This window comes from Paroedura picta, chromosome 18 (assembly GCF_049243985.1).
Source record: "Paroedura picta isolate Pp20150507F chromosome 18, Ppicta_v3.0, whole genome shotgun sequence".
NCBI lineage: Eukaryota > Metazoa > Chordata > Lepidosauria > Squamata > Gekkonidae > Paroedura > Paroedura picta.
This window is the reverse complement of record NC_135386.1, coordinates 7,733,426-7,760,803: the sequence shown is the minus strand read 5'-3', so window position 1 is coordinate 7,760,803 and position 27,378 is coordinate 7,733,426. Positions and strand designations below refer to the sequence as shown.

General features: G+C 44.2%; 1 protein-coding gene across 1 annotated transcript in view; it reads left to right on the top strand.

Moving 5' to 3' along the window:
• FBN1 (fibrillin 1) overlaps window positions 1-25,494 on the top strand; it is a 172,795-nt gene extending 147,301 nt beyond the window's left edge. The window contains exons 51-66 of the mRNA XM_077317419.1: window positions 1,496-1,645; window positions 2,641-2,706; window positions 3,620-3,736; window positions 3,924-4,043; window positions 4,592-4,714; window positions 6,269-6,400; window positions 7,789-7,914; window positions 9,791-9,997; window positions 10,869-10,994; window positions 11,655-11,777; window positions 12,593-12,709; window positions 13,770-13,898; window positions 14,801-14,920; window positions 17,484-17,715; window positions 18,565-18,742; window positions 24,116-25,494. Coding sequence (XP_077173534.1) covers window positions 1,496-1,645; window positions 2,641-2,706; window positions 3,620-3,736; window positions 3,924-4,043; window positions 4,592-4,714; window positions 6,269-6,400; window positions 7,789-7,914; window positions 9,791-9,997; window positions 10,869-10,994; window positions 11,655-11,777; window positions 12,593-12,709; window positions 13,770-13,898; window positions 14,801-14,920; window positions 17,484-17,715; window positions 18,565-18,742; window positions 24,116-24,505 — 2,456 coding nt within the window. The 3' untranslated portion in view covers window positions 24,506-25,494. The remainder of the gene's footprint in view (window positions 1-1,495; window positions 1,646-2,640; window positions 2,707-3,619; window positions 3,737-3,923; window positions 4,044-4,591; window positions 4,715-6,268; window positions 6,401-7,788; window positions 7,915-9,790; window positions 9,998-10,868; window positions 10,995-11,654; window positions 11,778-12,592; window positions 12,710-13,769; window positions 13,899-14,800; window positions 14,921-17,483; window positions 17,716-18,564; window positions 18,743-24,115) is intronic.
• Window positions 25,495-27,378: the final 1,884 nt, after the last annotated feature.

The following is a 27,378-nucleotide window of genomic DNA, read 5'->3' as shown; positions in this document are numbered from 1 at the left end:
AATCACGAAAGAGGCAGAAAGGATACAACCAGTCATTGCCACTCCGATATCCCCTTTCCACATTACATTGTGTAACCACTGGGAACCTACCTCCGCTTCTTATCTTTGGTGTGATGGCTGGTTAGCAGCCGCTACTTCATTAATAGCACAAGGAGAGTATAAATCAGTACTGGGCCTGTGTATCCAGGATTGGAGGCACTCCAGTTTTAGCAGCCTTCGCATGAATCCTGACAGATAGCCGACAAAGATCTGGGGTAGAAAAACTAGGGAACTTGGCAGCCGTCAAGCGGGTGGTTAAACAAAAGCAAGATTCAAAGTGGAATGAACTAAATCTTTAACTAGGCTTCTCTGTGGCTGTCAGTTCAGCTTCAGATCTACACAGGGTTCCCAGGGTATCAGGGGCTCCTTTCCCTTTCTCCTTTCTTAGCTCAGCCCATTTTGGTCATACTTGCTTCCGGTTCACGAGGAATGCTTTTTCGTTCCTTGGCAGTGCTTCTCTAGATTTCTCGGACCTACTCTGTAGCCTGTGCTTCCCTCTGTGATTTTCCCTCATTTTTCCAAGCCTTCTCTCTCTCCCGGGGAAGGAAAAGGTAACTTCTGTTGTTCAAGAGGGCAAGCACTATTGGGAAATGTAGCCTAGAGACTCCATTTAGTCCAGTTACAACTGTGGTAAAGAATGGAACATCAGTCGAAAGACTCATAATAATCCAGTTGTAAAACTAGAGGGTACTGTAAAAGCCCACGATAAACAAAACCCACCGACCAATACTTTTCCTTGCCCTACAGGTGTAGTCTAGGCCAAGGTGCATAACTGTCTGCGATCTTTAAAACATACCTTTTGAGTGGGGGGCTTTCTTGCATTCGCCACTTTGAGATCCAAAGGCAAATTTCTTCCAGGCCAGATTAGCCAGTGATTCCAGTTGGGGGGGGGGGAATTATCTGGCCATGGAATTTGGGGTCATTGTGGGAGCAAGTAGTTGTGAATTCCCTGCATTCTGGACTAGAGGAAGGTCCCTTCTAACTCTATGATCCTACGATTCTTCAGCTAATTATCACACAAAGTTGCGTAGTGGAAGAATCCCCCTTATACTTTTCGACATTGACCAGACGACATTAGCATGCTTTTTATCTCCCACCAAGGATCGTTGTCCTAATTGTTTTAGGCTGCAGTGGTTGCTGGGGAAGGGAATTTCGAAATGATAAAGCTTTAGTTTCTTAAGCAGAAATAAAAACATAGCAGCTTGGGTCCAGCCTACCGTTTCCACTGGATTTTGATCGGCGGAAGCATAACTTCTCCACGTCCCTCCTGCAAAAAGCCCCAAATGTCCCCCCAGGCTGCTTCCAGGGTATGGGGAATAACGTGGGGAGTGGAATTAGAGGCCTGCCGTGGAAGATGGGAAACTGGAGGGAGAAGATGGGAAACTGTCCCCTTCATGGTTCCCCTGCTTCTCTCTTTATATCTAAAATGACATTCATCGTTCTCTTGTTTCTTTAGATCTGAGAGTGAGCTACTGCTTTACCAAATTTGAAGACGGGAAATGTTCGGTTCCCAAATCCAGGAACCATTCCAAGCAAGAGTGCTGCTGTAATATGCGTGGAGAAGGATGGGGCGATCCGTGTGAACTGTGCCCACAAGAAGGACAAGGTTTGTAGGGAGTCCCTCTTGCATTCCCCGTTCCGCTCCTGTTAAGAAACAAATAAGCTGAAGAGAGTCGCAAAAGGCGGGGGATGAAAACAGAGAAGGCTTCGGCAACGTGTACTTTTTCGTTGTTGTTTTTTTTTCTCTCTGTTTTTCGCTTTTTGTTTCCAATCATGGGTCACCAGTTACGGCTTCTGCACATATTCGGTTGAAGAATATCATCGTGTTGGGTTATGCAAAATGGCTGCCAAATCTGGATTGAGAAGTTCCTGGAGATTTGGGGGTGAAGTTGGGGGAAAGTGTATTTTGGGGAGGGGAGAAGCCTCAGCAGAGTTTAACGGCAGACAGTCCATCCTTCAAAGAGGAATGGGAAGGCGACTGTAAGCCGCTTTGAGCCTCCTTCGGGTAGGGAAAAGCGGCATATAAGAACCAACTCTTCTTCTTCTTCAAAGCAGCCATTCAAGGAAGTAGCTCTGTAGTCTAGAAATCAGTTGTGTTGCTGGGAGATCTCCACGCCCCACCTTGAGGTTGGTAAACCCACCTGACATCTCTGAAAAGATGTTTGCAGAGCAGCCTTTACAGCTGTTTTTCTTTTCACTCATATTTCTTTGGAAACCCAACCTTTAAACGTTTAAGGTACGTATCATACAGTTAAAAGGAGGAGAGGGGTGAAGTAGGAACATGATCAAGTAATGTGTGCAAATGTGTCATCCAAGTGCACCCAACTGAGAACCAGGGTGGATTCAGTTTATACACTGCTTGCAAGCTAGGAATTGTTTTTCTGTAATGTTTGAAACTCGCTTTAAGGATGTGGCTGCTTGTGTTCAAGGAAGGAATCACAAATTTCGTCAAGCAGCCAATGAGCTGGTAGGCCAGCTGCTGGGCCACACCACGTCAGACCGCAGAGATGCATAACTGAGTGCTTGTCTGTACTGATAAAGATCTCTTGTGTAAAAATATTTTAGTTTCCTGTAGCTTAATAATCTATATTTCACTTACAGAAGCTTATCAGCAAATCTGCCCATTTGGATCTGGCATTCTGGTCGGCCCTCTTGGGGAACCAATTGGTAAGTCATTGGCGTTTGCGATATTTATCTTAGAGTTTTTTCTTTACTCTTTTGGTGCACTTTCTTGCTCCACTCCACTCTTTAGCTCCACTCTTTGTGAGCTCTGTAAAGACCCACTGATGGATTCTGTAGCTGGGCAGAGCAATTTCACTAAGCCTTCTAGAACTCTAGTTGAAGAACTGGTGCTCCCCTTGGGATGACAGACTTAACTTTTCTCCATCGTGTCCTGAGAGGGGACCTTCCACTTTACTTTGTTGTGGCAAGCAGCAGCAGCTCTGAAAATGTTCTTTGACAGATTCCCTTCTGTTCACAAAGAAAACAGAGTGTGATGGTTATTTCAACCTGGTACTTCCCCCCAAAAATTATTCATAGAACTTTTTGATGAACATCATCATCAGAGCAACAATGGAACTTTCCACTGTACCGAAAGGTGCTTTTCCTTAAGGGTTTAGTGATTATATACTATGTGCCTCCAGAATGTGTCAAGGAAAATTACTTTTTGATATAGGAGAAGCAGAAGAACCCACCTATACAATTACACAAATGACTGCTCAAAAAATCAGCCATTTAAACTATTGCTTCTCCTTTGTTTTTTATTTCTTACATAATGTGATTTTAAGAAAAAATCAATGTACGATCCATCCATAAACAATTTTCTTTCTTTCTTTCTTTCTTTCTTTCTTTCTTTCTTTCTTTCTTTCTTTCTTTCTTTCTTTCTTTCTTTCTTTCTTTCTTTCTTTCTTTCTTTCTTTCTTTCTTTCTTTCTTTCTTTCTTTCTTTCTTTCTTTCTTTCTTTCTTTCTTTCTTCTCTCTCTCTCTCTCTCTCTCTCTCTCTCTCTCTCTCTCTCTCTCTCTCTTTCTTTCTCTCTCTCTCTCTCTCTCTCTACCTCCCTCCCTCCCTTCCTGGGTCAAGATGCGGATGAGTGTCAAGATCCAGAGAACTGTAAAAACGGGCAGTGTATCAACACTGATGGCTCCTACCGCTGTGAGTGCCCATTTGGATACATCCTTCAGGGACAGGAGTGCATAGGTAAGCAACAGCACCACTTGTAATTCTGAAACTGCCATTCCTCTTCAGCTGTGTTGCATCCACCAAGCACGTCCGTTTTCTGTGTTTTGAAACCGATATCTACGGTTCTGAGCTTCCTACAGCTGCTGCTGAGATAAGCTTCAGGCCATTGTAATAAATGCTGTGCTTTTGTTTTTACTGGCCCTAGACACCGATGAATGCTCTGTAGGAAACCCGTGCGGAAACGGAACTTGTAAGAATATAATCGGAGGCTTTGAATGTACCTGCGTGGACGGGTTTGAGCCAGGACCCATGATGACCTGTGAAGGTAGGTGCTACCATTATCCCAAGGGATGTTTCGGTGGATTTTTCCAGGATTTTTCCTAGAGTGTAGACATCTGCCGAAGTTGTCAACTTTCCGCAGGGCCTGTAAGACGGAGCTCTTCCGCCAGGCATATGGTTGAGGCCAGGGCACGGTCCCGTATTCAATCTGGGATCCTCCATGCCCATCGTGTTCTTCTATTGGTCTGTTTCCCACTCTCATCAGTGAGATCGCAAGGATTTTGGCTGGCTGAGGGGGTAGATGTCAGTGGTTGTTTTCGCCTCTTGCTTAATACTGTAACCGGGGTTAATGATGGGGTTTTACTATGTTTTATCTTTTTACTATGTCAACCGCCATGAGCCCTTTTGGGAACAGCGGTATACAAATTCAATAAATAAATAAATCTGGGGAAGTGAGCTTCTTAATCATCATTAGTAGCCATATACTTTTTTATAGTTCTAGGTTTGTATTGGTTTTACTAGCTTAATACTTTGGCATTTTAATGATTTTTACCTTTTTACTCTTCCATCTTCTTTATTGTTCTCACAATATAGACGTCAACGAGTGCGCTCAGAATCCCCTCCTTTGCGCCTTCCGATGCGTGAACACGTATGGGTCATACGAATGCAGGTGTCCCGCCGGCTATGTCCTCAGAGAGGACAAGAGAATGTGCAAAGGTAGAATTTCACCAGAGCTCCCGTTGGTTATACAATAACATCGAATCAGGTTGAAAAAGGTTGGGGTTTGGAGAGGGGGTGATGGGAGGATGAAATAACGTTTATGTTTCAGCACATTGGGCACAATCATAAAATGTTTCGTTAGCAGAGGAAAAAACAAGCACAGGCAAAACCTTGCTCATTAGCAGTGGTGTATAACTTGTAATCTGCCAACACCCCTCTGCTCTCCCCGCATTCTTTATTGTATTCTCTGGATTTTCATAAAACTCTATTATGATGGAGAGGCTGATTCTGTGGAGGCTCAAAGGGGAGGCAGGTTATAGTGGATGAGCAATAGAGTTGTGAGTGTCCTGCATAGTGCAGGGGGTTGGACTAGATGACCCATGAGGTCCCTTCCAACTATATGATTCTAGGATTCTATTAGTGTTTTTATGTTACATTTTCCGTAAGTACCAAGTCAGTATTCAGTTTGTTGATCGGCCATAGGCCATTGCAATCAAATGTAAAATGCACACAATCAAAATTTGATGACAAAACACATGGAATCATAAGGAGGAAAGAGGTGTAAACATTATCAAATACATACCTACATGATAATATTGAAATATTGGCTAAAATCCACACATAAGAACTCTGATTCCCTCAGCTGCCAGAGGCTAAAGTACTAAGTCAAGCAGAATTTTTTCCAAAATTTGGGAATTAATATTTTTTCAAAAAATAAAAGAAAGAATTGTATCTCTGAAGATTTTCACAACATAATTGCCTCGCAGAGAATTCAGTGCCATTGAATAGAAATTTACAAAATGATTCCCAGTTCTCTTAAAAAACAACAACAGTCAAGGCTATTTGAAATGTACAAAGGTAGACAGGTTTTTTTTTAAAGATTGTATTCAGATATCATAACCATAACTAAGGAAAAACATGCACAAACCCAGCTTTTTGTTGTGGAAAACGTCTTGTTATGTCTCAGCTGATTGGAGCTAGCATCTACATGTGATTTGTGGTAAGAGAAGGAAGGGTGGGAGAATTAAGGTACGTGTGTGAATACAGCAAAGTCAGGTTCATGAACATTTTCCCATTGTGTTGCATGTGACATCTGAATACAGTCTTTGTCACAGTCCGATTATCTGATGTAACATATAACTAGGGATGGGCACAAACCACATGGTTGCAGTTCTGTTTGTGGCTGAACCACAAACCAAACCAGGAGCCAATACAAACCAGGAGATTGGTTCATGAACCAAACTAGTTTGCATTGGTTAGTGTGCCATTTAAAGATTAAAACTCTTGCTTTCTGCTCCCCGGGAAAAGCAGCAGGGAACAGAAAGCAGGGGTTTAAATAGCTCAGGGCCATTTAAACCGAACAGCTGTGTGGCGTTGAGCTCTCCATCACTTAGCTGTTCGGTTTAAATGGCTTGGAGCCGGATTGTTCATTCTGCATAAACATTTGTGCTGTATTCATCCTCCCAGAGGACTGCAGAGCTGCAATTAATGCATATAAATGGCAGCAATTTAGTGAAAAAAATGGTTGATATATACATTAAACCCTTTCAGATCAGAACGAATGTGAAGATGGACTTCATGACTGTGCTGAAAAGAGCATGGAGTGTAAAAATCTGATTGGCACCTATATGTGCATCTGTGGACCTGGGTACCAACGCACACCGGATGGCAACGCTTGCATAGGTGAGTGGGGCTTCTCACTGCTGATTTGAAATTCCAAGTGTAGATTGGGACAATAGTTGCATTTAGCCAGGAGGGTGGCCTTTGGCCTGTAGAATCCACCCAAGTAAAGAGGGTGGCCAAAGGCTTGGCCGACCACTCAGGGTTAAATTTAAGTAATTCAGGTGGAATTAGATCTGGGCCGGAAGCTTTGCCTTGTTTTAACTGGCTAATCAGAGTCTTTATTTCAGAGCCTCTTGTGGCGCAGGGAGGTAAGGCAGCAGAAATGCTGTCTGAATCTGTCTGCCCATGAGGCTGGGAGTTCGATCCCAGCAGCCGGCTCAGGGTCGACTCAGCCTTCCATCCTTCCGAGGTCGGTAAAATGAGTACCCAGCTTGCTGGGGAAGGCACTGGGAAACCACCCCGTATTGAGTGTGCCATGAAAACACTAGAGGGCGTCGCCCCAAGGGTCAGACATGACCCAGTGCTTGCACAGGGGATACCTTTACCTTTACCTTTTACTACCTGAAGGAGACTCAGAATGGCTTACAATTGCCTTCCCTTCCTCTCTCCTCAACAAACACCCTGTGCGGTGGGTGAGGCTGAGAGAGCCCTGAGAGAATTGTGATTGACCCAAAGTCACCCAGCTAGATTCATGTGGAGGAGTGAGGAACCAAACCCAGCTATCCAGATTAGAGTCTTCCACTCTTAACCACTTAACCACGCTGGCTCTAAGCCAGCCCTTCTCAACTTTTTTACTGTTGGGAAACCCCTGAAACATCCTTCAGGCTTCGAGAAACCCCAGAAGTGGCACCATCGTGCAGAATAGGGTTGGGAAGCAGAGCTGTGGACACGCCCACCTGGGGCCCCTCCCCTCCCCACCCCCTCCAGGGAGGAGTTACTGGCACGACTATATATAGTCACCCAATGTCACCTGATAAATGTTTAACAAATTTTTTAAATATGTCAATATTAATTAACTCCCTCCCATTCAGACAACCCTTCCAGGGCTGTCAAGAACCCCCAGGGTTTCACAAAAACCCTGTTTGAGAAAACTGGCTCTAAGCCAGAGGTAGTCAAACTGCGGCCCTCCAGATGTCCATGGACTACAATTCCCATGAGCCCCTGCCAGCAAACGCTGGCAGGGGCTCATGGGAATTGTAGTCCATGGACATCTGGAGGGCCGCAGTTTGACTACCCCTAAGCAATCAGATCTTCAGGCTTCTTAAGATGCTCGATGAACATCACCGCAGTTGCTGTTGCATGAAATTACAGTAATATAAAATAATTGATTTTGCTTAGTTTTCCAATGCTGGTTGTGTGTTGTATAAATTAAATGAATAAGTAATAAATGTTGAATGACATGACATAATTATATTATCTTTTGACATTTAAAAAAAACAAACAAACAGACGAGAATGAATGTAATACCAGGCCCGGGAGCTGTGAAAACGGACGCTGCGTCAATACAGTGGGAAGCTTCCAGTGTGAATGTCATGATGGTTTCACCGCAAACGAAGCTAAGAACGAATGCATAGGTAAGCACTGGGGTGAGCTGCAGGCAAAGCGGAGGGGGGTCTGCTGCAGTACTCTTGGTCTCTCGCAGGTGACCTCTTCAGGATTCACAAAGCAGAAAGCACCAACTAGGGTTGTGCTTGGTGGCGTCCATATTGGCCGTTCCAGGCCAACGCAGCCAGCACCGAGCCACGGGGAGGGAGGGGAGACACAGGCATCAGTGCGTAACTCAGCGCACACACGCAGGCACACAGCTCCTTGACCTTCATTGCAAATGCAGAGCCGTCCCTTGACTGAGAATCCATCAAATTTCCCAATCAAGTATGCAAAGGGTAGGGCATTGTAACGAAGGAGGGCGGAGGATCTCCTGTGCTCGGGGTTTACAGCTTTGATTAGGTATTGCATCAAGGTGTTCCTGATTTAAAGAACTTTCCTAAAATGAGGATCCTGGATGCTGTTGAGGTCTTGTTGCCTCTCTGCTTCTATCACCCTTGTCTTAACAAGATCTGTAGCCTTGTCGTAACCCATGGTCAGAATCTTTAGAAACAAGAGACCAGAGTAGCACAGATTTTTAGGGAGTGCAATTTGCCAAGGTCCAACAGAAGAGTCTGTCACAATTAAACTTGCAAGACCCTGCTGTCGGAAAAGCAATTTTAACCAGAACATAAAGGTAGCTATCCAAAGCTTGGACTGAACACTGACCATTCCCATCTTGATCCTAACTGCTGCATTTGAAATGTTGTTTGGTACTGCCAAAATTGACCTCAGAAATTTAGACTGGCCCATATAGTAGCAGTGAGATGTACCTTTCCCCAATTTTTTGGTGGATGGAAGTTGGGTTTTTCAGAATGTGGCCGATATCATATATAAAGAAATTGAAAAGGAGAGGGGCTAAGATACATCCTGTTTGACTCCCGTTCCAGAGTTAGTTATATTTGTTAAATGGCCTTGGGGAATACATTTGACTCTAATGGCTGTATTTTTGTGTAAAGTTTTAATTTAAAAGAGTAGATGTCTGTCAATGGATGTCCTTTATAATTTGGCCCATAACACATTTCTGGAGATAGAATCAAATGCAGATTTAAAATCAATGAAGGAAATATAGCGGGAGGTTGCTGTTTTTGATGAATATTTGGTGATCAACTAACATACAATGGCCCAGCGTTGACCTTCCTTCTCTAAAACCTCCCTTGTTCCTCAATAAGCATGTTTTCTTCTTCTAGCCGGTCTTGGGATTTCCAATTTGAATGCCTTGCATATAGTTTGCTTACAGTGCTGAATAAACCTATAGCCCGGCAGTTCTGAGGGTTGTTCCTGTCTCCTTTTTAGTAGATTGGAACCTCCACTGCTACCTTCCACCCTTTTGGGAGTCTGCCTGATCCGTCAATTACTGTAAAAAGCTTAGCTAGGTGTCCACCAATTGATGGTCATAGCAAACACCAGGCTTTGAAGTCCTTATGCACATTCAGCAAAAAATTGTCTCTTACCCAGGATTGATAAGCAGATGGGTTAATGGGAGGGAATGGATTTATCAGGCCTAGCCATTAATCTGCTTTGGTTTCTGCGCCGACTACCACTGTATTGCTCTGCTCTTATCTAACAATTCTTTGGTTGTTAATTTCTCCCTTTCTTGGGATTTGATGGCAGAGTCCAAGTGTTCAAGTCCTAACAGGGCTTTTCTTCTCTCAGTGTCTTTTCTTTGTTTCCCCCCAGACATCCCGCTCTCTTTCTCACTGCTGCCGGGCTTAACTTCTTCCTGCTAGCAATCTCTAAATGCGGCTAAGTATGCTCTTCCTTCTTTTATACTCTTGATACAAAGCCCCCATTTCACACCCACCCACCTGCGCTTTCCCAGAACCCGGCTGGACGTACCGCGAGTGACTTCCTTTTGCTTTGCAGACAACCGAGAGGGCTACTGCTTCACCGAAGTCTTACAGAACATGTGTCAGATCGGATCCAGCAACAACAACCCCGTGACCAAATCGGAGTGCTGCTGCGACGGCGGGCGAGGATGGGGACCCAACTGTGAGCTCTGCCCCTTCATGGGCACCGTCGCTTTTAAGAAGCTTTGTCCTCTTGGCCGTGGATTCACAACGAGTGGAGCAGGTATATCGTCGGGCTTGGTTTTTAAAAATTGTTGCGCTTCATTTCCACCCAGAGTCCTTATGAAATCATTCATTCTTTCTGCATTGTCCCTTGGGAATGTTTTCCCATGGACCATGATGTCAAAGTTGGCTAATCTTCCATGGAATGTCTGTGACAATACACAACCATGCTAGGCAATCTAAGCCCTTTGCCCTCTGAAATCTGCCCCAGTGTTGATGCAGGAGTCTCCCTTCACCCATCCTCCTGTTTTGCTTTGGGTTTTTTTGTTTGTTTTCAATATGCCACACTTCTTTTCCTCTCCTCTCGCCTGTTTGGATTCGGCAGCGGCAGGAGGCAAAGAAATGAGCAAGAGGTCAGAGCAGTGGTCCTAAAGCACATTGTGCATCCCCAAGTCTAGCTGGGAGAAGAAATTTAATAGTTGCGGTTCAGTGCATTGCTTGGGATGCAAGCCAAGTGGAAAGAAGGCCGTAGCTTGCAGAGTTTTAACATACCAAATCTCCTCCTCCTCAGTTTTATTTCACTTTCAGGTCTCTTGTTTTCTTTCACTGTAAAATGGCATAAGACATGGTCATCTTTTTTTATTTTTATTTTTATTTTTATATTTTTATATTTTTATATTTTTATATTTTTATATTTTTATATTTTTATATTTTTATATTTTTATATTTTTATATTTTTATATTTTTATATTTTTATATTTTTATATTTTTATATTTTTATATTTTTATTTTATTTTATTTTATTTTATTTTATTTTATTTTATTTTATAAGCCTTCCATGTCTCTCCCGAGACAGTATTGCCGAACTCAGGCAGGCAGTTCTCCCCCCTCCCCCCATGCCTTTTCCATCATTCTGTTTTTTGCTGTTGCAGATATTGATGAGTGCAAGGTCATTCACGACGTTTGCCGGAATGGAGAATGCATCAATGAGAGAGGATCGTACCGCTGCAATTGCAAAGAGGGCTACACTACAGATATCACTGGCACATTTTGCATGGGTAGAGATTTTTTTCCCTCTTCTTTCCATTAATATCAAAAATGCAAAGTGGACTTTCCATTTTTCATAGCTAAGATCACAAAGAAATTGATGGCCCCTATTAGGAAGTCTATTTAGGACTCACCCGTTTCCTAGCAACCCAATGGGAGTGCAGATAAATCAAATGTAGTTTGCTGTCCAACCGTCTATTTCACTTATTATGTCAATAATCTTAGAAGTACTTTCCTGAGGAGTAAGCCAGGAATGTACTTCTGAGCAGACCTGCTTTGGATTGCTCCCTTATAAATTATTTCTATCTTTATTCAGAGGTTCTTCTCCAGTTTGCCCTGTCAGATTTTCAGTGTAAGCATCTCTGCAAGAGTCTATATCCTCTACTACAATCCATTTTAAAAATTTGGAATACGATCAGACCACTGGACTGTCAAATCCAATATCATGTCCCTGGAAAGTAGGGAACAGAGAAGAAGCGTTGCTTCTGCCAGAGGTAAACTGTCTCTGAATATGGAGGTTCTGTTTAGTCATCATGGTAAATGATGACCCAGCGTAGGAGCAATTTTAATTCAATTTCTCCTTTCAGCAAACTTAATTTTGTGATTTCTCTCCCCCCCCCAATTATTTTGATTAAATAGAGGGAGAAATGTTGGCTTTCTTTTATGTTTAGATCTGAATGAATGCAACCAATCTCCAAAGCCTTGCAATTTTATCTGCAAAAACACCGAGGGGAGTTACCAGTGCTCCTGTCCGAAAGGTTACATCCTGCTGGAAGATGGGAGAAGCTGTAAAGGTAAAAGCTGCTGAAATATAAGAACCAACTCTTCTTCTTCTTCTTCTTCTTCTTCAATGGGAGAGGTTGCTTAGAGGAATTTTCAAGACTTTGGGGGTAAAGGATGAAGGGGCCAAGACCCAATGTCACATGGTAACCAAGCACCATGTTCTGTTCCCATACCTCTTTTCTTCCTCTAGGGGGATCACTCAGGGTGACAGCTCTCTCAGAGGGCTCGATTAGATTCGAAGGTGTCCAGCGGGTGGCCCATAGCCTATAGACTGCCTAACTGCTTGTGTGTTTGCTCTCTGTACCAGCAAGCTTTTCTGCATGGGTTCTTGCTCCAGTTTGTCTTCTTCACTGCATCGGTTTTCCCCCTCCCATGCACATAGTATCACTTATTGGGAGAACAACGGTCAACAAATTATATTTATTATTTACTTCTTGATTTTCATTCCACCCCTCTAGAGCCAGTTGTCCTGGGGCGGTGATACTTTATCCGAGGGAGGGAGAAAAACTGACGCAGTGAAGAAGCCAAGCTGCAGCCAAAACCCAGTGGGGAAAAGCTCTCCATGGAAATACAGGATTGCTTCCCTAAGACATTAATGTTTGCATATTTGCCATTAAAAAATCTACAAAGTACCCTCGAGTGCCCCTTTGCCAGGACTCCCCTGGCTTTTAGCAACAGGGTGTTTTCTGGTGGGGATTCGGGTGGGTTGGCTTCTGCTGTTGAGCATGTCTCTGGGAGCCAGCTGGGTTCCTTCACATCTGCTTTCTCCTACATCTGTTCTGTCAAGGCCGCACCCTGCAGAAATTGAAACCTGCTTTCCTTTCAGATCTTGACGAATGTGCAACTAAACAACACAACTGCCAGTTCCTTTGTGTCAACACCATCGGGGGCTTCAGTTGCAAGTGCCCTCCTGGATTTACTCAGCATCATTCAGCATGTATTGGTGAGGACTCAGGGTGCAAGTTTTTCTGTCTTGAGGTTGTTTCATACATTCAGACGTTGTGATTGACATGCTACATAGCAACCAGGTCCTCATAAGCTCAGCTTGCTAGCATCTATTATGTGCTGCACAGGGAAACTCAGCGGACTCGAGTCTAGATTCTAGTACCGTCTTACACGTGCAAGAGTATGAACAGAATTAGAAGTCTGCCTGCCTTATGTATCATAGCCTTCAAAATGAGTAAGCTGAAATGGATGGGTGGTCTGGAAGGGGAAAGGGGGCACAAGGTCAGACATAACAAATCATGTTTATTATGATTTATGTTTTCCCTCCCAGAATGAAAGCTCGCAAGAACTATGTGGATCAATAATGTTTTGAATTCCACTTACTTTTCCCTAGAAAGTAGAAGTATTACTTTTTGTGTTCAGGCTTGCATAAAATATTCATAGGCATGCCATACATGGTTTTATGCACACATCTCTTCAATGTAGTGCATAGCTGTTTCTCCACAGCACTTAGTATTGTAAGAATCGTCCTGTTGAACAGCGTGGACATGGAACATAAGATTCAGTGAAGTAGGCTCTGTCTCTCAGAAATATTAATTTGTTCAAGATGGTGGACAAAGCAAAAGACCATTGAAAATGTCACAACAAAACTAATGGTAGACATCAATAAAAATGATTAATGTAGAAATAACAGCCCAACAGGGACCTGTCTCCACATGTAACATGGAAGTTCTTAACTGATGAGGTGGCCCACATGAGAAAATTATGGGTTGGACCCAACCAGCTTTTCCAATGAACAAGGGAGGATGTGGTTCCATTGGAGACCATGCCAGGGATCAAAAGCCACATGGAATGGGGAAGCGATTGAATGGGAAAGCTAGAAAGAATGCTCTGCCCCATGAAATAGTTATATAGGAATCTCATTTTCCCTGCTTTCAAAATGAGAAATATGTAGCATGGACATATTTCATGAGAGCAGTATTTTAATAGAACTTCCCGTTCTGGAGTTTCTCCCGGATGAACCAGCCGACCCTTTTGATTGTGTCCTCTTTTTTTAGACAACAACGAATGCGCCTCTGACATTAACATTTGCGGATCCAAGGGCGTTTGCCAAAACACACCTGGAAGCTTCACTTGTGAATGCCAGCGTGGCTTTTCGCTTGACCAGACTGGGGCCAGTTGTGAAGGTACGTGTCCAAGAGTCACGTGGTCTATGTTTTTTTTAAAAAAAACTATATATCTAATGAATACATGAATACATGTACTATAAATAAGCAGGAAGTCTGACCTCTCTGCCACTTGCAAAAGAAACAATTACGTCGTGATTTCTCTTTTGTACTAGTTGCTGGACTAGCTGATCTCTGTTTAAAATCCCAGAATGCCTTTCGCCTAGACTTTTGGCCAACCATGTGTCAAGCCTTCCATTTCCTGTCTGTTGTTAGATTGTGTTTTAAGGCCTTCTTCACGCTGCAGTTTAAAAGACGATAATTAGGTGAATGGAGCCATTAGTTCATGGATGGAGCTGTTCCGTCAAGTTTTTGGTTTGGGCCAATGAAACGTTAAATACCAGGCCCCACCTATTCACAGTTATTATTGTAAGAAGCCCCAGACCGCAGCCTGGTCTTTGGGGGAAGAAGTGTTGCTTTTTATACCCCACTTTTCACGGCCCAAAGGAGTCTCAAAGCAATCACCTTCCCTTCCTTTCCCCGCAATAGTCACCCTGTAAGAGTGCTGTGACAGGACTGCTGTGTGAGAACAGCACTATCATGGCTGTGACAAGTCTAAGGCCACCCAGCTGGCTGCATGGAATAATTTTTTTCATCTCTAGAGGGCTGATTCTCTCTTAGCTTGTACAGGAAAGCCTCACGCTTTTGCCAGCGCAGAACTGCATTCCCCCATAGGAAATGCTGCATTTTATATGCCTCGGTGTTATACAGAATATAAGTCAAAGATAACGAGTAATGAGTTGTAAGCAAGGATGGCTGCACCTCTCACGGCACGCTGCAAATCTGTGGACGTGCCACAGCACATGGATCGTTTTCTCGGGCATCTCTGTGTAAACTCCCACCTGCATTTTCCCCTTGTACAGATGTTGACGAATGTGATGGAAATCATCGGTGCCAGCATGGCTGCCAGAATATAATTGGGGGATACAGGTGTAGCTGTCCACAAGGGTATCTCCAGCATTACCAGTGGAATCAGTGTGTCGGCAAGTATTTTTCATTCGTGCGTGAACAAAATGAGTAACTGTTGAGTCAGAAGTAAATTTATGTGCTTGAGCCTTGATTTTAGAGACACGTGCAGAGAATCAGAGACACTTTTCTTTGTGTCGGGGCCAGTCGGACTACCAGGAAAACATAGGTGGTTGCCTAGGGCCCTCGAAGTTAGGAGGTCACTCAAAAGCCTGTACTGAACAAAGCGCTGGCTTATCCTGGGTTAGATTATTGGCTGTCTGTGTTGATAGTGTTAAGGCTCTAAACAGTCTGGGTCCCCTGTATCTTCAGGACCACCTCCTCCCAAAACGTTAAGATCAGGCAGCTTAAATCTTCTTAGGGTCCCTGACCCCAGGGAGATAAAACTTTTTTTCTTGTCTGCTTTCTTCATTGTCCAACGTTCACACCCATGTGTAGTAGTAGGGAACACTGTGGCATGAATTAACTTGACCTTGGGGGGGGGGAAATGTTATTACTTCAATGGGACATTTCTGCCTTTTGAATGGTTGTGGCGGGATGGACGCCCAAGCCTTTAGCCCAAAGACATTTGGGCTGGTCTTGTTCTGGGCCACGGGAACATCTCAGCCAGTCTAGGCCTTGTTGCAAACCGGCTGACGCAATGAGCTCTACAAGTTTTGGAATGATATCTTAAAAACGAAGCTTCCCAGGAAAATGTTGAGAGTCACAAACCTTCATGAAATTGGCCAACTTTGAGGCTTACAGATGCATGGCTTACGTTGGAGTGTATGTCACCATTTGAGAGCTGCTTTGTTGATATCCTTTTTTGTTTTGTTTTGTTGACTTTTGTTTTTTTGTGGGGTCTTGGCTGATGTTGTAAAAATGCAACTCGGTTTGTCAACAGTGGAAAAACACATTAAATATCTGTAAGAAAGAAAAGCTCCCCTGGAGATGAACAGCTTATACATCTCTATTTCTTATCGTTTGTACCAAAGGCTCTTGGTTTCCTCACTGTCGTCATAAACAAACGACATCTGCAAATTCAGACCCAAGGTAGCTTATGTATCTCCTCCAACCTTTGGTGGTGATCTCTGCCTCTGCAGCTCAGCTCGTAAAATTGCTCATGGAGAAAGTCACTAATTACTTCAAGGGCAGAACAGAAAGGGTTGCTCTGCAAGCATCTCCAAAACCATGGGAAACCACTTCTTTGTTTTCATTGTCTTCCAGCCATGCAACATGAATGTCCTAATATCAGATTTTATTAGGACATTTAGGAATTTGGCCAGTGTCTAATTGAATTGGTCCATTCAAGATGGCAGGGTTGTTGTTTTTTTTTTTTTTCTTTCTTTCCTGGAGATGCGTAGAATGAGTCAAGCTTGTGAGAGTCAGTGACCATGTGTTTGGCAGGGTTTGCTTTCAAAGGCGTATTAAAATGCCTTTCCTTGTTATCATTGTGCATCTCTAAGGGAGGTCTCTGGTTTTAATTATGCTTAAGAAAACTCGCTGACATTTTTACACAGTCCTCAGTTGGGAATGTAGATGTTTCAGCTCTGACAAGAGGATTTTGAGCATTGCACAAGAGTCGCTTTCATTCTGGAAAGTTGGCATTAAATTAGGAGGGAGACCATATGATTTAAATTAAAAAGCATCATTCACCCTTTCCCAGCTTTTCTGATTTCGTTGTTGCTGAGAGAAAGGGGGGGGGGGGTTCCTAAAGAAGAGGGGAATCTTTCAAAGCTACTTTGGAAAGTTCAGCATTCTTCTGTTCTTGGGAATAGTATTTTCTGGGACCACACTGTCAAAATCGATGACGGCTCTGTTATATAGCCAAACTGTACATGTGGGTGTGTTGTTTGTTTTTTAAAAAACTGGAGACAGGTGTATATCAATCCTTTCTCTCATAAGTAATTTACCCTTTCCTTCTTTTCATGGGGCTTTCTATCCTTGCTGTTTCTGTTTTTCTCTCTGCACTCGGAACGGAATGAGACAAGACACTGAATGTCCATTAACGCAGTGGTCCCCAACCTTTTTATCACCGGGGACCACTCAACGCTTGACAATTTTACTGAGGCCCGGTGGGGAGGGGGCTAGTTTACTCCTCTACTCTCAACCACTGCCCTAACGCTCTCTGATCACTATGGTCATGTTTAAACATCCCTTCAAAATAAGATACAGATGCACCACAACAATGAACATAAGGAACATTTTATTTTCATGGAAATTTTAACTCATGACAATGACAAATCAATGGGAACCCTGAGCTTGTTTCTCTGCAACGAGATAGTCCCATCTGGGAGTGATGGGAGACAATGACATCTGAAGTGTGTTGTAAAGGGCCGGGGGGATGAAGTAAAGGGCCGGGGGGGGGGGAGAAGGCGTCCTTCGCGGCCCACCTCCAATTAGTCAATGGACCACATGTGGTCCGCAGCCCACAGGTTGGGGATCGCTACATTAATGGATCTCTAGCATCTTTTCCCTTGCGAAATAGCAGCGTCAGGGTGCCCTATCTTGAACTGGGGACAGGACATATATCGGGGTGGACAATCATCAGGGGCTGTGGGCTTCCCAAACTAAGCGTATGCCGCTTTGCTTCTCTTCCAGATGAAAACGAGTGCCTCAGTGCCCACATCTGTGGCGGGGCTTCTTGCCACAACACTTTGGGAAGCTTCAAATGCATGTGCCCTACTGGGTATCAGTTCGAGCAGTTCAGCGGAGGGTGCCAAGACGTCAATGAGTGCGGCTCCTCACAAGCCCCGTGCAGTTACGGCTGCTCGAACACAGAAGGCGGTTACGTCTGTGGCTGCCCACCTGGTTACTTCAGGATAGGTCAAGGGTAAGAGGGTTCTCTTTTTTTTTTAATGAATGCATTTTCCTGGAAGCAAAAGGCTTGGTTGAGCTTCTCAGAAGTGGCAGTTTCATTGTACTGTAAACAGCCCTCAGATTACTCTCCAGGGCATGATGCAAATGCACACAAATCCCACTGGTACGTCATCTGGCCTTCTTTGCAAGATATCTGTGGTTTGTTGCAATGTCGACGGGTGCGGAGCAACTTCTGACGGTTCTGATTTGGTAGCGCATGAATTATATTTCATTGCCCTATCGGCCACGTTGGGAAGCGTGTCTTTTCTCCAGGCAGAAAACATTGCTAAAAAAAAAAAAAGTGATATCACCCCATGGAAGATGGGAAAAGAGTGAGAAACAAATATAATTGCATTCTGCTGTAAAACATCTTGTAGCAGCTGTTACGGCTCCATTCCAGATCTGCAATTGGGCTCTTTGGGTGAAAGGTTCAAAACGGTATCTTTACACTATATCTTGGGCTGCTTTGGGGATTTGTCAGTTTTTACATGGCCAGATGAGTTTCTGACGTTAAATGCCCCATTAACAGAAGCTCTGGTCCGGAGACGTAAGTCAGGGTTCCAAATTGTAAATTGTTACCATACAAATGGTTGACGCTTTTGCCGTCTCTGCTTTGTTAAAATGTCTGTGAGCATCGTTTCCATTTGTTGACTGAACAAGCCAACTATAACTTATGTGAAACCATAAGCATGGTCCGGCCAACATGTTCTTCATGCTGCATTCCAGGACAAATGTTAGCTGTGCAAGATGGCCCAATGTGCATGATGACATATGGGACTGAATGCTTTCATTGTTTTTGTTGTTGTTGTCCTTCGTTTCCTAGACATTGTGTGGCCGGAATGGGTCTAGGTAAAGGTCATGGCCAGGACTTATCTGTCAGTGGCGAAGTAGATGACAATTCACTTTCTCCAGAAGCGTGCTACGATTGTAAGATCAACGGCTATCCTAAAAGGGGAAGGAAACGGAGAAGTACTAATGGAACAGATGCACTTGATGCTGAGGTAACTGACCTTCCTGTGATGGGGTATGAGTTGCATAGATCTAGAGAGCCTCTCTAAGACCAATTCCTACAGAATCTTTTTTTAAGGTGGACAATTTCCCATGAGATGATCACATCACGTTCATGCAGTTGATCTTTCTTTTGAATGTGTCTTTGTATGTAAGATCCTAGTATGTTTGGAAATTCCTTAAAACTAGATCTTACCCTTGCTTGCTCAATGTGCCATGACACGATCAATGAAATGTTCATCATAGAAAGCCCCTAGTAGAAATGGGGCGCTTTCATGCGATAAAAAATGCTGTTTCAATCCACTTCAGCCACCATTTGCAATTGGATTAGGCCATTTCACACAGTAAAATCCAGTTGCAAATTTCATTATTGTGTGTGTGCACTTTACACTATATGTTATTTAGCCTCCCTTCCTGTGGAACTCAGTGGTCTTCCATCAAGACATGAAATGGATTTAGATCTGCTTAGCTCCTTCGTTGAGGTCAGTCCAGAAACTTCACTTGGCATAGAACACAGCTGCTGACTGGAGCACTTAGGTTTGACCAGGAAGACCTGTTCTAAAACAGCTTTACTGATTACTTGTTTGTTCCTGTGTTGAGTTTATGGTGCTGTTTCATATTCTCTAAAGCCATTCACGGTCCAGACCCACATGCCATCTCTCTTGGTATGAACTTGTGTGTCAGATTCTCCCTTCTGGGCCGTTTCGTCCATCAGCCCCTATACCTAAAGCTATTTGATTTGCCTCAGTCCCATCATGGACTTTGCCAGTGATTGCCTGTCCCTCTGCCACAGCCATCTGGAAGATGTTTGGAGGGCTTTCACCTGTTCATTCTTCAGGAGGTGACATAATGTAAGGCTGTCAAATGGGCATTCAGATTAGACATGTTGTGTCTGGTAACTTCCTTTGATTATGAGGGGAACCTTTTTAATGGGATATTTTGACTTTTAACGTGGCGTGGATGTTTTTATTGGCAAGTACTCTTTTGTAGACCGCCTTAATATATCTTTGAGCAGTGGTAGTGGGGAGGCAGGATAAAGACGTTTTAAATTAATAACTAGACTTATCCTAGACCATGCTCTGGGTCTATTAAAAAAAATGGTTTTGTGAGCTGAATACCAGGGGAAAATAGTCATGTTAACCAGCAGCAGCAGAAAGACAGTGTGTTTTTTGTAGCTTTACCGACTAAGTTCAGGACTATGCTTGGTAATCATCTCAGAACTACTGCCAAAACCAGAAGTTGAGTGTCAGATTTGCCCTCCTTTCTGCCATAATATGTAACAACTGAAACACATTCAGTGATACCGTCACATTGCAAGCATCTTCCCTAACGCCACGTTATTGGCTGCCACTGAGGAGGATTTGGATCCAACATGGCAGTCTAGACTCTCAGCTGCTGCTGAGTCAAGGGGTGGGAAGAGAGAGAGAGAGAGAGACTCGTATTTATTCTGCTTGAAGGTTGGGGAGCAGAGTGAGACCACAGGCCCATTTAACTTTCTGGGAAATCCCAAGTAAAGCCATGCTGGTTTTTCCTCAGTAGACCTCATTCTGACCAGATCTGGGATGCTAAGTAGGGTCTGGCTTGGTCAGTATTCGTTCATTAACGTTTATGAGTATACCAGAATATTACGAAGCATATATGGCAGAAGATCACAGCAAGAGAAAATATAAATAGACAACAGCAAAACACTAAAAGAGCTTACTTCTGGCTACAAAATCTGAGTCCAATGGTACCTTTAAGACCATGAAAGCTTTATTCAAGGTGTGAGCTTTCGTGTGCATGCACTTCCTCAGTGCCCTTGGAGTCCAATTTTGTTCTGCTACTTCAGACCAACACGGCTACCCCGTCTGATTCTGGCTATAAGAACTTCCACTAAAACTTTAGCAAGCGTGGCTGTCATTTCAGGGGGGGTGATCATTTAATAGATATTGGAATGTACTTTCCTTGTTTGCAAGACCTTTGGAATGTAATAAAGGGGAAAGGCGTTCTTTACAAGGAACCTCATGAAGCTGGAGGTCTAGCAGGATGTGTTGAGTTGTATCCGGTAAGTTTACAGAGCAGTATTTGGACGAGACGAGCCTCTTGTGGCGCAGAGTGGTAAGGCAGCCGTCTGAAAACTCTGCCCATGAGGCTGGGAGTTCAATCCCAGCAGCCGGCTCAAGGTTGACTCAGCCTTCCATCCTTCCGAGGGAGGTAAAATGAGTACCCAGCTTGCTGGGGGGTAAACGGTAATGACTGGGGAAGGCACTGGCAAACCACCCCGTATTGAGTCTGCCATGAAAACGCTAGAGGGCGTCACCCCAAGGGTCAGACATGACTTGGTGCTTGCACAGGGGACACCTTTACCTTTTTATTTGGACGAGAGAGCACCGAAAGGTGCCAGGACCACTGCACAGAGGCAGGCAATGGCAAGCCACCTCAAAACATGCTTTGAAAACCCTACAGGGTTGCCTTAAGTTGGATGCGACGATAGCCAAAAAAAAAGGAGAGGGACTCACTTCTCTGTGTACTAATGCTTTGGAGAAGTATCTGATACCGTTCATGGATTTAATCTCGTCCCAATATTCATTCTCCAAGGAGCTCACAACATAATTCTGTCTCCAGTTTTATCCTCACAGTGACCCTTTGAGATAAGGTTGATGGAACCAGCTGGACCAGTGTCATCCAATAAGCCTTTAACCACCATGTGGACTCGAACCTGGGTTAGGTCTTGAAAGTTAAGCAGGTCTAGCCCTCATTCCTACTTGGATGGGAGGCCACCGAGGAAGTCCAGGGTCATTATGCAGAGGCAGGCGATGGCAGACCTCCCCTGCATGTCTCTTGCCTTGAAAAGCCTATGGAGTCAGCGGAAATCAGCTGCAACTTGATGGAGCTTCCATCACTCAAAAACTCCAGCACTCAAAAACTGTTAAAGATCCCTGGCCCGAGAGAAGTGAAAACTGGCCTCAACCAGAGTAGCCACTGGCCTGGTGGAACACTCTTTTGAGTGAGACCAGGGCCCTGCGGAACTTAAAATAGTTGTTCCACCAGGCCTATGGTTGAGGCTTATAGAACACCACCAATACGTGACTTCTCTGTACACACACAGAAACCACTTCTAGATGCTGCAGAGTTACATCGGCATTGACTTTATTCCTGGCCTTACTGGAGAAAGGCAGGAGCTCCTGGTTTCGGCCACCCTGATTCCCCCCTGAATTGTTAGCTAGATGTCCAGAAGGGATGACAAGGTGACTCATGCAGAGTCGTCTGAAGCTCAACCCTTCAAAGACGGAGGTCCTGTGGCTGGGCAGGAAGGGTGCAAACGAGGAAACACAGCTACCCAACCTGGATGGGGTGCAGCTAACAGTAACTGACAGAAACCTGGATATGATCCTTGATGCTTCCCTTTCCATTGAGGCACAGGTCACGAGAGTAGCATGGTATGCTTTCTACCATCTGCACCAAGTCAAGCTACTAGCACCCTACTTGCTTCAGAACATCTAGCTACAGTAATCCATGCAACAGTCACCTCTAGACTAGACTTGTGCAACTCACTCTATGCAGGCCTTCCCTTAACCTTGATCCGGAAATTGCAACTGGTCCAGAACGCTGCAGCCAGAGTCCTCACCAAAACATCATGGAGGGCACACATCTGGCCAGCACTCCAACAACTCCACTGGCTCCCAGTTGAATTCCAGATCAGGCTTAAGGTTTTGGTAATCACCTTCAGGGCCATCCGTGGACTGGCTCCAGTGTACCTGAGAGACCACCTCCCAAAATTGCCCTACGCTGTGTCACCACCAACTGGCTGAGGATCCCTGGTCCACCATAGGCCTGGCAGAGCAGCTGTGTCTTACAGGCTCCCCCAAAACTGTATAAGGTCTCAGAGAGCTGTTATCTCACTAAGTGGAGCATTCTTCCTGACTAGGGACAGGGCCAAAAAAGCCCAGGTCCTGGTCGAGGCCAGTTTTACCTCTTTGGGTCCATGGACCACGAGCAGATTTTGATCGCTTGATCTCAACTTTCTTTGGGGGGTGGGTGGCAGAAGAGACAAACCCATAGAGGTGCCGTTGAGGTGCTTTCCCCCCAAAGGAGCACCTTCTCCAAAGAAAACCAGTTCTCACCTGGCTGCCAAAGCCTGAACCGATAGACTTCCCGCTAGTTTGACGGCTTCACTTCCTATGAGGCTCATGGACACAGTTGTCCTTGCGGAGCCTGAGGACGCTCACACCATCTAGCTTTCAGCGTCTGTTTCCTAGGATAGCAGCTCAGCTCAGCGTGGAATCTCCACAGGATAATTGCAAAGAGCAGTCGAGTCTGGGTGACAAAGCAACAGAAGGAAGAAGTGTAAATAAGATAGAGATCTGCTGGGACAGGGACTGTGTTTCCTCCTCTATTGCCTGGCTTGGCCAAATGATGGTAGTCACAGATCCCTGGAGAGCTTTGCATAATAAAGCGATACGGCCAGTGTCAGATTGTGTATGTATTCAGGAGAGCCTTTCCCCCGGTCGTTGCTGCAGAAGCTCTTTTGAACCGTTCAGTCCTGCAAACATTCTTTAAGCTATATAATCAGCTACAAACCTCCCAGGCGCCTCACACTGATCCTTATCAGAGGTTGCGAAAGCCAAGCACAGTAATCCGCGTTATTGGAGAATAGGGTTTTTCTGCCGCAGTTTCAGCTCGCGGTGACTGATTTGCCTTTCTTTTGATTTCAAGAATGCTGTTCATAGTTTTCAGAATCAGCTCTTGCAAGCCCGGCTTCAGCGAACTTGACCCGAGCGAGCGGGAAGCGAGGAGATAAATCTGGCGTTTGCCAACTGGAGCATAAAACTAATAAACAGGAATAACTTAAGATTCCCATATTTTTAATTCAGTCGCACGGAGCTATAGATCAAGGCCGGCTGGATGTTGGCCTGCCAGTTCAGTAGTCCAAAAAAGAAGCTTGTCCAAATAACTCGAGTATGTTGTGCGGAAGAGTGACATTTTATAACTCTGCCGATGATCTCGAAATGCTTAAAAGGGAAACTCCCATCAGATTGCGGTCACCTGGCCAGGGTGTCCCTTGTCCGTTAACAATGCAAATCTCTTGTCTCCGAGACAAGTAACCAGGAATGTTTAAGCTGCCAATCTGACGGAGCTTGCTTTGCACTGAAGGAGCTGTGATGTTTTCATCCTGCCGAGACATCATATCTCAGACTGAATAGCCTTTGTGCTCTGTAAAAAAAAAAATTATAATTAAAAATCTTCTTGCTTCTCAGAATACTCTGAGTAGCTGGATATCATCGATGTCGTGCAAAACCATGTCGACAGTTAGAGGAGGCTGTGCCACAAGTGCATGGGGGGGAAAAGGAATGGGGAGAGATTAAAGCGCTCTGTTCTTTTTTCAGGATCAGCCTGAGACGGAGGCAGCCGTGAACCTTGCCAGCTGGGATACTGAAAAACCAGCCACCTTGGTCTACAACATCTCTGCTCTCAATAACAAAGATCGCATCTTGAAACTGATCCCAGCTCTCACAACACTGACGAACCACAACCGGTATTTAATAGACTATGGGAACGAAGACGGTTTCTTTAGAATAAACCAGAAAGAAGGGATCAGTTTCCTTCACCTAACGAAGAAGAAACCCGTGCCAGGATCCTACTTGTTACAGATCAGTAGCATCCCGCTTTATAAAAAGAAGGAACTCAACCAGCTTGAAGACAAACACGACAGAGACTACCTCACCGGTGAGCTAGGAGACAACCTAAAAATGAAAATCGAAATCTTGCTTCACTAATTCACCAACCAGAGACCAAATCAGTCGAAACCAAAGATAGCTAGGCAAGACTTGAATGTTGTCGTTTCCCCCCTCCCCTCCCCACAAGCAATAAGGTTCTCCATATCACAGGTACAATGTCTTGCGAACACATTCAAAACCAAGTGAGCACTATTCCAATTTTGACATTTACCAAGGTACAGGAAGAAAACGCGTCGCTCACCACAACCACTGTCTCAGGCGCCTTGATGTGCGGAATCTCGAACGCCCAGGACCGTTGGAAGGTTGGCCGTAGATGCCAAGACCAAGATCCAATCAGCCATGATAACAAGAGTGCAATTCCATCAATGGACTGTTCTGTTTGTGAGTGTGTTTGTGCGTGTGTCTGTGCGTGTGTTAGTGTGTGTGTTTGTGTGTTTTCTAAAAAAACAAAAAAAATCTGAAATTTTGCTTCTCCAGCTACATTTTTCTAGGTCAAGCCATTTTATGATATCCGTTTTTATTTTTGGTGCTAGAAAATGTCCAACCTAGATTTTATCAATGCACTGTAATATATACACAACTTAGGAAGCCAAAGAAATTGCAATTACGCCATCTAACTACATCAATCAACCAAAAGTCTTAGCTCAGTAGTTTATCTCAGTTATACCTATAATACAGTACATGTAAATTAAGTGTGTGTATACTGTAACCATGCTATTTTTTATCAATGGAGCATTTTAAAACTAGATTAATACCAACCCTTCGAGCGAGGGTTTATAATGGTGCTTATAAAGACCAACTACTTAAACTGTATACACAAAATCTGGTGACTGAAATTTCTGTGACAACCAAACTGCACTGAGGTCACCGGGGGACCATTAAACATTCTCAGAACTCACTTGATGCAGTGCCATCCACAGTGACGCCACGGTCGTAATGTTACACTTGTCAGAAATACCTTCCATCATTCATATCATCAAGGGTTCAATGTCAAATGTCACAATAAAACAGTTTGTTTTTTTAGTTTACTCTGTGGTTTCATGTTCTTAATACAATGGCGCAGGGTGCGTTTCACGTAGGCTTGTAAGAACAGCACACAGTCCCCAGACTGGGTCAAGCTCTTGTGGCGTGTTTGTGTGGCCTGCTAGAATTCTGAGCATCTCAATGTTTAGGGTTTTTTTGTTGTCGTTGTTAAGTTGAAAATACTAATCGCCGGAGGTTGTAAAGCCCATGTGGACAACCCGGTTCTTAGCTGCTGAAGGAAAGCTGTTTGTTTAGGGATTTGGTGTTAACCAAAATTAACCTGTCAACCTATGCTAAACATATAGAATAATCATGCTTCCCCATAACTTAATTGCACTTGGAAATTAAATGTATTTACTTCGTTTGTACCCTCCCCACCTTTTGTCCCCAGTGGAGACCCAAAGTGACTTCACAACATTCTCCTCTCCTGCATCATCTCCTCACCACAGTCTTGTGGGGTGGGTTAGGCTGAGAGCGTGTGATCAGGTCAAGGGTCATCCAGAAAACTTCCATGGCAGAGTGGGGGATTCAAGTCTAGGTCTCACACATATATGGCATAGCCTCTGTATAATTCGTAACAGAGATATTCCAAATTCTCTGCCATTTTTTGTCCCAAACAATTTATTAAGAGCCGCCTTATTTTGATATTGGAATATCATTGAGATCCCGGTAGCAAGACTAGCCTAGTAGAGTTCTCAAGGAATTAATGTCGATGACTGAAGCATGAAGAGCAATATATAAAGGTAACGTTGGCACCTTTCCAATTATGAAACAGGTGGTTCTTTTTGCCATGCCTGTAATATTCCATATTCTAAATAACCATTTCTTTTCAGATGTGACCTCACTACTCTTCTACCTCTTTTCAGGTGGCAATCAACAAATTACATATGGTTTCTTTCAGCCTGGTCCAAATCTTCAGGCATAGCAGTGTGCAAAAATGTGCACCCATTCACTTTCCCAGTAGTTCATCCGCTTTGATTTCAGAGTGTGCAAAAATGTTGGTGCCTGCTGGATCACTTGTACTTCCTCTAATATACTGCACATGGATTGTATTTAACATGCCAACTTGAAAACATCATGCTTGACAAACTTGGCCCACTGTTGTCAGTAAAGCAGGTTAACAAGATGTTTGACTATCACCTAAGGCAGCGTTTCTCAACTTTTTAACCATTGGGTATTGCCTGAAACCTTCTTCAGGTTTCAAGAAACCCCAGAACTGGAGCAATCTTGTGGAATACGGTTGGGAAGCAGAGCTGTGGACACGCCCACCTGGGGCCCCTCCCCTTCCCACCCCCTCCAGGCCCATCATTGGCCATTTTTGTTTGACATGACCATATATGGCAGCCTTTCTCAACGATTTTACTATTGAGAAAACCCTGAAACATTCTCCAGGCTTAAAGAAACCCAAGGAGTGGCACAATTGTCCAGAATATAGTTGGAAAGCAGAGCTGTGGACACACCCACCCAGGGCTCCTCCCCTTCCCTCCCCCTCCAGGCCTATCATTGGCCATTTTGGGAGGGGGGGCAGGTCAACATGACCACACATGGTCATGTCACCTGATAAATGTTTAACAAATTTTAAAAATATGTTAAAAATTAAGTAATTCCCACCTATTTGGGAAACCTTTCTAGCGCCACCAAGAAACCCCAGGGTTTCATGGGTTAGGATTGCATCATGGGTTAGTAGGATTGCCAACTCTGGTTTGGGAAAAACCTAGAGACTGTAGGAGTAGAGCCTAGGGCAGGTGAGAGCTTCAATATGGTATAATTCCAGAGCCCACCCTCCAGAGCAGCCATTTTCTCCAGGGGAACTGATCTCTGTTGCTGGAGCTCATCTGTAATATCAGGAGTTCTCCGGGCCCACTGGGAAGCTGGCAGCCCTGCAGGTT